The sequence below is a fragment of the Alosa sapidissima genome, chromosome 21, assembly GCF_018492685.1.
Source record: "Alosa sapidissima isolate fAloSap1 chromosome 21, fAloSap1.pri, whole genome shotgun sequence".
NCBI lineage: Eukaryota > Metazoa > Chordata > Actinopteri > Clupeiformes > Clupeidae > Alosa > Alosa sapidissima.
The window spans coordinates 7,751,276-7,764,093 of NC_055977.1; the positions used below are offsets into that span (position 1 = coordinate 7,751,276).

At 42.5% G+C, this 12,818-nt stretch overlaps 2 protein-coding genes across 3 annotated transcripts in view; one reads left to right on the forward strand and one right to left on the reverse strand.

Annotated features, from left to right (window-relative positions):
• The window catches only part of trim46b (tripartite motif containing 46b), a 28,801-nt gene extending 22,969 nt beyond the window's left edge, over positions 1 to 5,832 (reverse strand). The window contains exon 1 of one of the 2 annotated variants that reach the window (XM_042075977.1): positions 5,657 to 5,832. In XM_042075977.1, the coding sequence (XP_041931911.1) occupies positions 5,657 to 5,680 (24 nt within the window). In that variant the 5' untranslated portion in view covers positions 5,681 to 5,832. Of the gene's footprint in view, positions 1 to 4,394; positions 4,784 to 5,656 lie in introns of those variants that run through there. The other variant, XM_042075978.1, reaches the window with a different exon arrangement.
• Positions 5,833 to 7,225: 1,393 nt separating this feature from the next.
• Positions 7,226 to 9,556, forward strand: s100a10a (S100 calcium binding protein A10a). Its single transcript, XM_042075981.1, has 3 exons — positions 7,226 to 7,345; positions 8,720 to 8,882; positions 9,270 to 9,556. The coding sequence occupies exons 2-3, from the start codon at positions 8,742 to 8,744 to the stop codon at positions 9,432 to 9,434; spliced, it is 306 nt and encodes a 101-aa protein (XP_041931915.1). The 5' UTR covers positions 7,226 to 7,345; positions 8,720 to 8,741; the 3' UTR covers positions 9,435 to 9,556.
• Positions 9,557 to 12,818: the final 3,262 nt, after the last annotated feature.

Genomic DNA, 12,818 nt, shown 5'->3' on the forward strand with positions numbered 1-12,818 from the left:
AAAACTGTCACATCCATATAATGCCAACTAAATACCATGGCATTGTGTTGGCTTTATGGATGTGACAGTTTTGCGTGGAATTGGCCCATAAGTTATGTGATGCGCCTCCAGCGGCCTGGACTATGCGATCACAGCCCTTCACTCCCACTTCCCGCGGCCCCTCCCCACAGTCCTGGTAATAACATGGGAACAACTTCATTATTTCTTTACGTGTAACCGTTCGTAACAACTCCATTATTTCTTTACGTGTAACCGTTCGTAACAACTCCATTATTTCTTTACATGTAACCGTTCGTAACAACTCCATTATTTCTTTACATGTAACCGTTCGTAACAACTCCATTATTTCTTTACGTGTAACCGTTCGTAACAACTCCATTATTTCTTTATGTGTAACCGTTCTCCACTCTATCTCCAAGAGTGCTTTGACGATATGAATACGATCACAACGCTGATTCTGATTCTAGCTACATGTATTATTATGACCCTGACAACTCTGGTAGTCCGAGTCATTATATTTGTATTTTTTTTTCTACATCTCCTCATGGTTGAGGAGGCGTTATTCAGGATGTGGTTGACTGTTCTGTCAATACGGACAGGAAGCACCCACTGCTGATTATTAAGAAATCAAACTGAGTCATCACACCCCTGATGACTGCCTAGAACTAACATGTCACTACAGGCAGGTACAAACCTACCCGCAGACAGACCGCAGGTAGGGCCAGAACCCTACAATAATATGGGTGAGTCAACAGAACTACAACAACTGAACAATTCTACTGTGAGTGACTCAAATGGCAGGTGTGATGATGATGTGATCCACACTGTGATTTAAACATGAATCAGCACTCAGTGGTAGATGTAGCTTTAGTAAGGGGGCACGCTTGGAGGTATCCACATATGAGTGCATCTCACAGTGAAGCTTCTTGGATGATAAATAAATTAAAGTGTGCGTGGGTGTGTATGTGGGGGGTGGGTCTGTATGTGTGTGTGTGTGTGTGTGTGTGTGTGTGTGTGTGTGTGTGTAAGTGTGTGTGCGCATGTGTGAGACAGAAAGAGACAGGGATTAGTAAGTGCTGCCATGCGCTTGGTCAGCCATTCCTCCATGATACAGGGGCTTGAGAGAAATGCAGTCTGTTCCCAAGGGCCCAATAAAGCTTATCACATCCAACAATCCGGCAAAGTGTTTACAAAGACTCATCATCTCTCCAAACAGTTCCCTTCAGGAACATTTTCCAGACGGTTCTTCAATCTATAAAGTGTTCTTGAGACCAAAAGACAACTCCTGTTCCAGTTCGCAAAACATAGACACAGAGTGAAGATGTGTTAATTGGACAGGCATTTAGAAGATGAAAAAGGACATGCTAGTTCTAATAAATAATAAAACAGTTCTTAGAAGAAGAAGGTGAGTGGAGACAGAGGAACGCACAGTGGAGCGGGAAGAACACAGGTTCCCTCTGTTGGTCCAGTGAGTGCTAAATCATGCATCTTATCACGAAAAGAGTCTTTGAGCACTAATTTGAATCCAAAATGCGCACTACATATGGTTACCGTGCTGCAGGAAACACGCGATGAGAACAGGTGGTAATTTATTCCCACGCCGCACGGCCCAATGGGATTTGTAGTGCTTTGCTAAACATCTGGAGAAACATGACGGCGGTTGACTTTAAATGACAGTTTGACGTCTGTGAGTTTCATGGAAACTGTGTCACTTTAAACTAATGAATGTACTGAGATGTACTGACCTTCCGGTGCTTGTGTGTAGTGTGGTGTTGCAAGGTGTTAAATTCCAAAACAAATTGGCCAGCTCATGAAAATAGCATTAGTTAGTGTGTGTTGGTACACACACACACAGGTCAGGTTCTCATACCTGGCCTTAGCAGCCAGCCCACGTGCTCTGCTGGGTCTCTCTCTCTGCCATTGGCTGCCATGACCACACAAGTTAAAAATGCATATACCCTGGCATTAATGATTTAATGTCCCTGTGAAGCCCAAGCAGGCATGTGGCAGAGGTGAAGACCACACCAGGGCTACACTGACGGTCTTCATCTCAACTCTACATTCTGAGCACAAGGTTTAGCGCTATGCTATGCTGAGCTCCGCAGTGAACACCAGTCAAAGCAAAACATCCAGCAACATTCTATCCCCAAAGGTAGCAAACAGGAATGGAGTGTAACTTTTGTGGAATCACTGGGAGAGATGTAGGGCACTGAACTATTGACTAAAGCAGTTTTTTACAAAACAAACCCTTGCTTGCAATGCTTAGGTCAGGGATGTTCAGTAAATCAGAGGGGGGGATATACAGTATACTCCATAGCCCATGGGATGCAGACAGAAGAAAGAACAGCGGCCGTACTCCAGTGAAGGTCAAAAATACAGCATAAAGATAAAACTCACAAGGAGCTTTTATTCTCTTCAGTCTGAAACATTGCATGGCTGTGTGGTTGCTATATGCATTTTCTGTTCATATTTTCTTAGAAATATTCCAATATGAGATGCATACATGTGGTGTGTTTTATCTAAATCTAACAGAGCAAGAGAAAACCTTCACTTTGTAACATAATCAAGCAAATTATACAGACAATATACATGTCTTTACGAAAATTTGCACACAAGCAAGATTTGCCATTCCTCGTAGTCCCACGTACTGCACTGTGCTTTATCAAAGACTAATATGCCAAAATGAAGCACCAGCACGTAGGACACAGCTGAAGAACTAAGGCAACACCTTAGAAACAAAAACTCAGTCTGAGCCCATTAAAGTAGGTAACAGTGCTGTCTGTTGGTCATAGGGTGCAGTGTGGAAAGGAGCAGAGAGAAGAACAGTTACCCACCATACCTTCAGCAGAAGACAGGGGGCGCTACCTGCTCTCAGTGAGAGCCGATATTGACAGGACTATCTATCGGAGTCTGAGAGGGCCACTGCTGCATCAAATGTCCTTGTAACCGACGTGCATCAAACAACTACAGGGAGAGCTGGTCAGCATTCTGCTGCTGAACTTGCTACGTGCAGGACAGGGATGTTACAAAGCTATATTCCCAGTCATGAGTATATATACGTGCAGGAGAGGGATATTGAGCGATATTCCCAGTCATGAGTATATATAAATACATATATACGTGCAGGAGAGAGATGTTACAGAGCGATATTCCCAGTCATGAGTATATATAAATACATATATACATGCAGGAGAGAGATGTTACAGAGCGATATTCCCAGTCATGAGTATATATAAATACATATATACGTGCAGGAGAGAGATGTTACAGAGCGATATTCCCAGTCATGAAGTGTTGCAGCTTCAGAGGCCTGTATATAATGACACATGTACCAACCCAACACAACATGCACTTAACAGACACTTCCTATGCACTTAACATGCACTTACCAGGCACTTACCATGCACATCCTATACACTTACCATGCACATCCTATACACTTACCATGCACTTCCATTCTTCTCTCCTTTCTACCTCATTTTTCATTCATCCGCTAGCTCCTTCCTTACACTTCTGCACTCGCATCCTCTGGTAGTAGTATTTATTGCAGTAGTATTATTGCTACCTAAGGTCTCCTTGGCAATGTACTGTAGCTTGAATGTTATTTCTCATTTCATAAATTGTTTTGCCTACTTCAGCTTTATGAAAGATCACTGAATTCTGTTATATTCAATGTCACTGAATTATGTTATATTCAATGTCCAATTCAACCTTGATTTCATAAACATTCTCAAAGAATCCATCAAAGATTTAACTAGTAATTTAATTTAGGCTTAGTTGCGATCCCCATTACATGCACGGTGCACACATCTTACACATCCCACCTCCCTGTCCCTGAACCTTTCACTCTAACACACAAATCAGATTAATGTTAAAACCACTCAGACCTTCCCTTACTGATTGAATTAATGTAATCTCCTCCGTTCCCGTTCTCCACGTCGCATATCGCTTAGGCCTAACTCATTAGCCTGATTTAAAGAGCAAAGGTTTGTTTTTAACACCTAAGCCCAAATAAACAAACAGGTCAGACAGACGACACGCTAACCTATAAAACCCACAAGTTCAACAGTTAGCTTATAAATACCAAAACACAAAACACCATGAAAACGCGCGTGGTTTATCGTAACTTAAATCCAAAACCAATCTGGCTGATGGTATATACTGGACTTTCGACATTGCCCTATCCGGAGCCTGTCTTTCTCCAATGTCAAGTTCGCCAATAGCGTCATTTGGCATTTTTTATCCTTGTGATAAACCACTTCTTGTCTCTTTCCACAGCACGTTTGTAGATGTGCATTACTCCTATCCTGTTAGTGTGCATGGTTCTCGTTCTGATGAGCAGAGTAGAAATAGGACCCGGGTATCGACACTGTACAGCGGAGAGCCGGTCTTACCTTCACCTGGTACACGGGCGCCATGACAGAGATGCTGCTGTCCTCCCCTCGAAAAGGACCGCTGCTCCCAACGGAGCGTATTCTTCACGAAGCACGAGATATGCTGCAACCGAAACCGGTTTGACTATGTAGGAGACTGGCCACGTTTTATATTTCCAATAAAAAATCTTACGCACGCCATTTCAGATCGGCTTCAACACAGAGTTTTATACAAGGCTACATGGTTATTGCAACCTCAACGACGTCTCCTTAATTCGCCCCCGTTTTTACCTCGTAGGCCTATATTAAGCCTTGTTCAGTTATAATTTAAAAAGCAATGGCGGGCTCGGCTTTTGTTCCTTTCGTGGGCTAATCTGGGTTAGTAGGATATTGCTGCACCGCAGACTCGCTGGAGAGCAGTACTCCCCCATCTGCAGCGCCAGGCCTCCCGTGTCTGCATCCCGTTGCCGTGGTAACGAGCATCCCCTTACATCAGCACCTTTAAACTCACATCCGCTCCGCTCCTCCATTAGGACATCAGCCTTCCTGCCCGACCGGCTTTGGATTGGCAACATATTTTATTTCGAGAAAAATCCTTTACTGTCACCAGGAAAAGGTGTTGTTGTACATATTTCATAATTCCAAATATGAATTCAAATTTGTCCCACACCCTCGTAGCCTATTCAACAAGGCCTGCAGCTCTGTAGCCTAAATCTGACAGCTAGCCCAATGCGTCAGCTAAGCAGTTCTTCAATAGTGCATTCACTCAAAAGATAGACAGCAGCAATGCCTTGCTAGGACAAACAAATGAAGTTGCTGTTTAAAATTCAAACGCTTATGCTTATGTGGTAGAGAGCTGTGGAATGACTGGCAAAACAGATGTTGGCGGATACCACATGGCTTTCTTCTACTCACAAAATGACACTAGCAAACCCATTACAGCATGCAAAGTAGCAAAACAGGACTGTCATATTTTAGAGTAGCCTAACCTACATCAGAGCAAGTAACACCCCAAAAGATTATCATCCTAAACGTCACGTTTCTTGTTATGTGCTTAATGCTAATGATGCAAGAAAAATGGCTATGAAAAAACAGCCATACATATAATGGAGGACCTGAATAGATTTCCAAATAAAGGCATTATCAAATGAATTCTGAATGTTTCATAAATATCATGTCACTGAAACAAACAATTGCACAAATTAAATGGGTAGGTAAATTGGTATAAATTTCAAACAAAACTGTGTCAACATATTTTATCAGAAATAGGCTAGCCTACTCACACTTATGCGAACCAATGCGTCCATTACAGTGACTAATCTGGCACTTCTGTCTTCAGAATTCTCTCCACCATTTAACCTAATAAGAACGCCGTCGTTCAGCTGAAATGCTAGTTACAGCTTAACTGGGGTAGCCTACACGCCTGCAGATCCAAATGGAAGGTGCTTCTCCAACAGCCGATTCCAGTCCGTGGACACGAATGAGTTGGAGGAGAGCAGCCTACCACCTGATCTGCCTTAAGCCACGCGCGATTTGATTGTTCACGTAGGCTATAGTGATGGAATAAATAATAAATACATAGTTTCAGCAGGCAACAGATGACACGCATCCCTAATATCAAATGTTTTGCTATCAAATCTCTACTTCAAATAGGTGCATTTAATGCAATCAATAATATGAAAATCCTGCAATTACTTTCAATTCATATACCTACTTTGTTACTGACTAGGGAATAGAAACCCATTAAACCTTTGTAGATGTAGCAGGGTTAATGGTTGCACGGATACAGTTTCATACCTCCTTAACAAGGTATTAGGTATCATTAAACCTAGATTATTAGATAAGGTGTTATAAATTAAATAGAATAATCATTTTCCCCTAATTAATAACGAATAACTAAATATATTTTTATAGCCTGCAACACACAAACTACAAGAGATGTTCTGAGTCTACATGCAACTGATAGGGCTATCATCATCAATCATGAATGCATTGTCAGCTATGGCAACCTACATGTTTGTATGTGATACAAATGTTTGTGATGCTCTTAACAAACATCAGTGTTATCTGTTATCACCCAGTGTACAGAACAGGACCCTCACCACAAACTCCCTCATCAGATTTACATTCCATCTCACCCCACCCATTGCACTCTGCCAAGGAGCTGCGCAACTTGTGGAGGGGGGCGTTAAAACGCTTGACTTTTTGTTAAACGTTTTGCTGAAGGGTTAGACCTTGGTGGAATTAATATGTAAAACATTAAAACAATTAAGATAATTAGTAATTTTCACACAAACTAATTAGCTCTGCTTTATACCAGTGTTTTATCACTGTTTATAAATTGCCATGGCAACAACTCTCTCACTCATACACACACACACACACACACGCACACTCATCATCACAATGATGCAAACATTTGTAGGCTACCATATAAAATCCCCCTCGCAGTGGTCCTAATCCAGACCAAAAGTCGCTTAAAATGTTATGAGAGACTGTCCACTCCCACATGTTATCGGTTTGGCTACTGATTTACTATCATTTGTATAGGTCCCTTTATAAGTAGGCTATTTTAGACAAACGACTTACTGCCAACAAAGCCCATACGTTCCATGACGCTTCAGCTCATAGTAGGCCTACCTACAACTGTCGTCTGCCGTCTTAAGTGAGTTAAGCGAGTAAAGTTCTTTGACTTCTCATTTCTGATCCATTTGACTATTCTGGACGACTGACAGACATTATTGCTTAAGTTGCAGAGAGATAACACATCAGTAGGCTACCCGCACGCACACAGTCTATAGACACTCGTACGCGCGCATACACACCCACACTCATACTTTTTACACACCACCGTTGACGCACCAGCCACTGGGGCGGCGCCTGCTGATATAAATCGGTGGGTGAACATTTCTCAAGTCCAACTTCCCATTTCAGGAACCTCTTCTCCACCACTGCTTTCTGCCTCCGGACCGGTAAGACTTCAGTGAATACTGACTATCTGTCTGCAGCTTAATAATATCCTGCTGTTTAATATATCTATGCGCTTTTGTTTCTGTCTGTACAACACATTGTGGGATACTTGCCACGTCTCAAAACGACAAAAAAAAAAAAAAACGACAGCTCTGTTGGAAACATGCTGTCATTATCACATTTGAAATGTGGATTAGGAAGAGGCTCGAGTCTTAACACGTGTTTAGGCAGCACGACTCTTACGAAGGGCAAGTTCACGCACTTCACACCGTTTGTGTGGTTTTGACCATTTGCATCGTCTAGGCCAAGCTACACAAATGCTCTACTGTATTTTCTCTCTCCGTCACAGTGTAACTCATTGGTCAGCCAAATCATGTTCGTGATCTGTCCCTGGCTTTTGCATGGATACAAACACCTTTTTAAAAAATAAAATTAAAAAAAAGTTTTCTTAGCAACTGCTCTTTTTTTGCCTGTTCCCCTCGTTTCCTCATTCTGCTTTTGCCATCCCTCCTGGTCTGACTTTCTCTGACTCATTCTCTCCGTATGTCCACCCAGCCCCCCCCCCGTGCCTCTGTGTGTGCAGTAGCCTAGTTGAGAAATCCCAACAGATCCCAGCATGTGGCTCAGCAAAGTTCTACTGTAGAGTTAGCCAAAGGGTGTGGCTCATGGGAATGATCTGGGGCCGGTGTACACATGATTGCAGTGGTGCAATGTCTCAGGCACTCTCTAGGGAATGTGTAAACTTGTCATCTTTGCTCTTCTTATCTTCATGTGTTACTCTCTCTCTCTCTCTCTGTAAATCAGAGCTGATTGCTAACATTCCTTCATAACTATTGCAGTCTTTCCTAATACAAGTGATGAAGTTGTCTCAGACTCCCCTCCCGGTTTGCCACTGACACACTCTTTTGTGTGTGTTTTCCAAGTGTCCCTTAATCCCATCTCTGCATCTTGCAGTGAGTGGATGTTGATTTGTGGATTTGTGGTATTGTGTGAGGCGTTTGACGTAATTTTGTGAAGAAGGTTATATTCTGGGCATTATTCATTCAGTAATCACGTGGTTGTTTTTTGCTCTGAATCACTTAAATTGACTTCTGTCACGTAGCACAAACTCTTGCTTTACTCAGTACCTTCTTTTGACTACAATGGAGGAAATAAAACAATAACATACATCAGTAATGAAATATGAGGTCATAATCCAACGCATCATGCAGACCAAATATAGTAAACATACTATAACAAATGTCCCCTTTTAGTTTAGTATTGATTGTCTGTTTTTTTTTTTTTTTGTTTGATTATAATATTGATTATTACATATTTATTATTAAATGGAGAAATGGTATCACCATAATTAAATCTCTCTTCTTTTCTCTCTTCAGTGTTTAGCTTTAAACTGCAGCCATGCCATCTGACCTAGAGAAAGCGATGGAGACCATGATCATGGTGTTCCACAAATACGCTTCCAAGGAGGGCGACAACAACTCGCTGAGCCGCAGGGAGCTCAAAGACCTCATGGAGAACGAGCTATCTGGCTTCCTCAAGGTGAGCTCTCCTTTTTTTTCTTTTCATCTGGCTGTCTGCTATTCTTGTCACTCGTCACACTCTGGATGCATTGTCAGCCCATATCTGTGTCAGTCCTAAACGGCCCCCTCCTTGGCTGGATCACAGCTTAGATGTGACCTCTCCGCATCTTACATTCACTGGAGTGTTAAGGAGTAGTGTGCTAATCTGTATCTTTTTTAAAGTAATGGTCTCACACAAAGAGAGAAGGATGTGAAAACGTGTCTGAAAGACACAAAGGCCGTTGAGAATATGGTGGTGGTGATAAGGATGGTGGTTGTGGTGGTGATAAGGTTGGTGGTTGTGGTGGTGGTGATGATGGTGCAAGTGCAGGAGATCTCAATGTCATTTTTATTCTCTTTTTCTCAGTCTCAGAAAGACCCTGCCACAGTGGACAAGATCATGAAGGATCTGGACGCTAACGGCGACGGCCAAGTGAGCTTTGAGGAGTTTGTGTCTCTGGTGGTTGGCCTGTCCATCGCCTGTGAACAGTGCTATCAGATGCATCTCAAGAAAACGGGGGCCAGAAAGTGAAGGAATAAAAAAGGAAGAGGAAGATGAGGAAAGAATGGATGCTCAGAGAATATAGGGATGAAGAAAATTGTCTGTTTTTTTGTAATTATGCTGTCTAATAAAATGTCCTTGTTGTTTACAGACTTTTGAGAAACAGTGTCTTTACTAAGGTGCCTGTGTGTGTGTGTTTGTGTGTGCGTGTGCGTGTGTGTATGTGTATGTGTGAGTGTGAGAGAGAGAAGAGAGGGAGAAAGAGAGGGTGTGTGTGTGTGTGTGTGTGTGACAGAAAGACAAAGAGAGAGACAAAGTGCTGACCGTGTGTATAGGAATTCTCCAAGTAGCAGTGTTGCAATTAGCATGCACTCCATAAGAATAGAGTTGCAGTGTTAAGTCTACAGAGGCCTATAATGCTCCCATCTCATCTTGCTCCATAGCATTGCCATTCCCAGAGCATGTATGCCCAGGTGGACACTGAGTAATGTTCGTTACTCTTATCCATTGTCCATGAATGCTGGAGACTTAAAATAGGCCATTCCATTTTCCGGTGTCTAACAAGCCTCGCAGCACTTAAAGGAGAAGTCCGGCGATTTTTCACATAGAAAAAATCCGTTTCACGAGGTCACAGAGTACTGTTGGTCATGAAAAAACTAAAACAATCAGTTTCACCTAGCTCAAGTTGTTGCAGCCAGCAGCTAAAGCTGCCTGGCAGCCCCAGCGCTACTAAGGAGGCATTGTCATGAGCCACCATGTTCATGCCCCCAGATTGTAGCGCTGTAGCTGCCTGGCTCGTCGGATTTCTCCTTTAACAATACTTCAGTGTGATTTTTAATAAGCAGCCCAGTCCAGTCAAAGCAGTCCACACTAGTAGAATTGTGCAGTTTATAACCTCGGAGCAAAACCTCAATTTACAGTGAGACAGCAGGGAGTTGTCAGGGAGGGAGGGATGGACAGGATATACACTCATTTCCCCGGCATCCCTTCAAATCTCTGCAGTCCTCTATCTCTACATTTTTGCCCTGTGAACCTGGGTTGGGCTTACAGCATGCCATGGCCAATGACTGTTATTGGTTTCAAGGCAAACACACACCCGTTGCTACGCTGCAGTGGCTTGGAGAAGTTGAGTAACTAGAAGGAGGCCTATGATTACCACACCCGCTAAGATAACCATACGCAAGCATTTTTATGTTAGGGATTCCCCTCTCAAATAAAGTCATATTTTTACTGTCCCTCACTAATTCCCATACACAACACAATAGGCTAAAGGTATTATGATTTCTTTGTTTTGATTTGTCATGACTTCTTTGTTTCGCCCATGTTGGTTGAGAAGTCATGAGGTGACGGACAAAGCACATGTCAGGCTCTTCAATTATCCACAACACTGACACTCTCAAGCCATGTGTGTGTGTGTGTGTGTGTGTGTGTGTGTTCTCTTCCATTGTCACACCACTGAAGACACACTTCTGTTACCCCATGTGGCATGGCCCTAGGGCTAGGCAATGGCTCGGTCATGAAACCCTCATGGGTACTGAAAACATCACATGCACATCACATTTGTTGTATCAGCTGAGACCTTTTAATCCCCTACAGGCAAGAGGGGTCAAGTGCCTAAGAGTCATCATTCTGACGTCACGCCTAGAACTCACATCTGTTGCCTCATCTTCACATTCCAAAGAAAAACAGCAGTTCATTGTCTTAACGCTTGGAGCTGTAGCTTAGAGGTGCAGTCTGTGACTGTAATCCAATACACTTTTTGTCAAATTCAGAGAACTATCTTCTAACTAGTGTCTATAAATAGTCCTGGATCTGTCAATGGGAGACATAGTGGCTCAGACTTAAGTGCGCCACATACTCGACGCACCCGACCTGTAGCGTGGCAAAGTGACGTCACAGAAGCGCCGTAACCATTTATACTCGCGCATCGTGGTCACGACACTAGTTGTAATATTCTCCTGAACAGAGGTGTCGCTGTTGTGAAAAGATTAACGCTAACTACGTTACACAGCAGAAGAAGCTGCATTAAAGGAGAATTCCGGTGTGATATTGACCTAAAGTGTATTGAAACATGATACCGAGTGTGAACGTATGTCTCATAGCCCATCTCGGCTTGTCCCCTGCACTCCAAAATCTGGCGCTAGTTAGCCGATGCTACCAACAGCTTTTTCAATAGTGGTGCTTCGGCATCGGGCTAGCCATGCAAATAAATCACTGTTTTACACCCATGGCTCAATGTATCTCCACACTTCATTGGTAGACTTCCGAGGGCCCTGGCATTTAAAACGAGACATCGAGAACTTTGAAAAAGCACTGGTAGTTTACTTACAAGACGATTTATACAGACAGTATCTTCACGAAGTTTAGCGTTTGCAGCCATCTTGAATTTAGTCACGATAAGTCGAGCAACGAGTAAGAATGAACAGGTATGATAAGGGATCAGATTCCAAAAATAATTCAGTGGAAATGCATGGATTCCAGTTGCTGCTACTGGAAGAAACTGGAATCCATGCATTTCCACTGAATAATTTTTTTCTTTTACTGTCTATGAGAGAATGTAAACGGGCTCTGCTATTAGCTAGCCTCTGTGATGGTACTTCAGACTTTGGTTGCTACTATTCACAACTACCACCATCATTATCATCTAGTTTCCAAGGTGTGCTCACAGGTAGATAGATAGATAGATAGATAGATAGATAGATAGATACTTTAGTCATCCCGAGGGAAATTTTAATAATTTTTTACAGTTTAGTTAGCTGGCTAGCTAGCTAGCAGCTGGCTGAGTTTGTGTAATTTCCTGAAGTGGAAAGAGATTTTGTTCAGGCCTTAAAGGAACCGTATGTAAGAAATGTATTTCAATTAATCATAAAATGGCCCTGCTATGTCACTAGACATTAAGAAATCATGTTCATTTCAAATACTTATATCACTGACAACAGTAGTCCGGCCAGGATATTGTCATTTAAAAAGTGAAGTTGCAGCCCTCAAATGATGTTGATGTTGTGTTTTGTCATGTCATGTTGTGTTTTGGCCTGATGCGCCACCCTCCACCTATCTACTAATCACGAAGTCAGAAGTGTTTCGCCATCCAGGTTGGCAACCTCGAGTCGGGGGAGGCGGAGGGGATACACCGCTCTACAGTAATTTGAAAGTGATTGCAGTACCAGTTTTGGCCACAATCTTACATATGGTTCCTTTAATAGATATCCTTTGTTTGAAAATAAATCGTTTCTATTCTTTCCTCTTAATTCCATGTGTTGCAACTCTCGCTGGTAACTTTATTAACTTATCCAGCAAACTATTACAAATTCACGACTGTAACAAAACACTGCAACTCTCGCTTGCCCTCGAACTAGTCCATCTTCCTGTTTCCGCTTTGTCCACTTATTTTCTACTGTCTTTAATTCAAAGTGT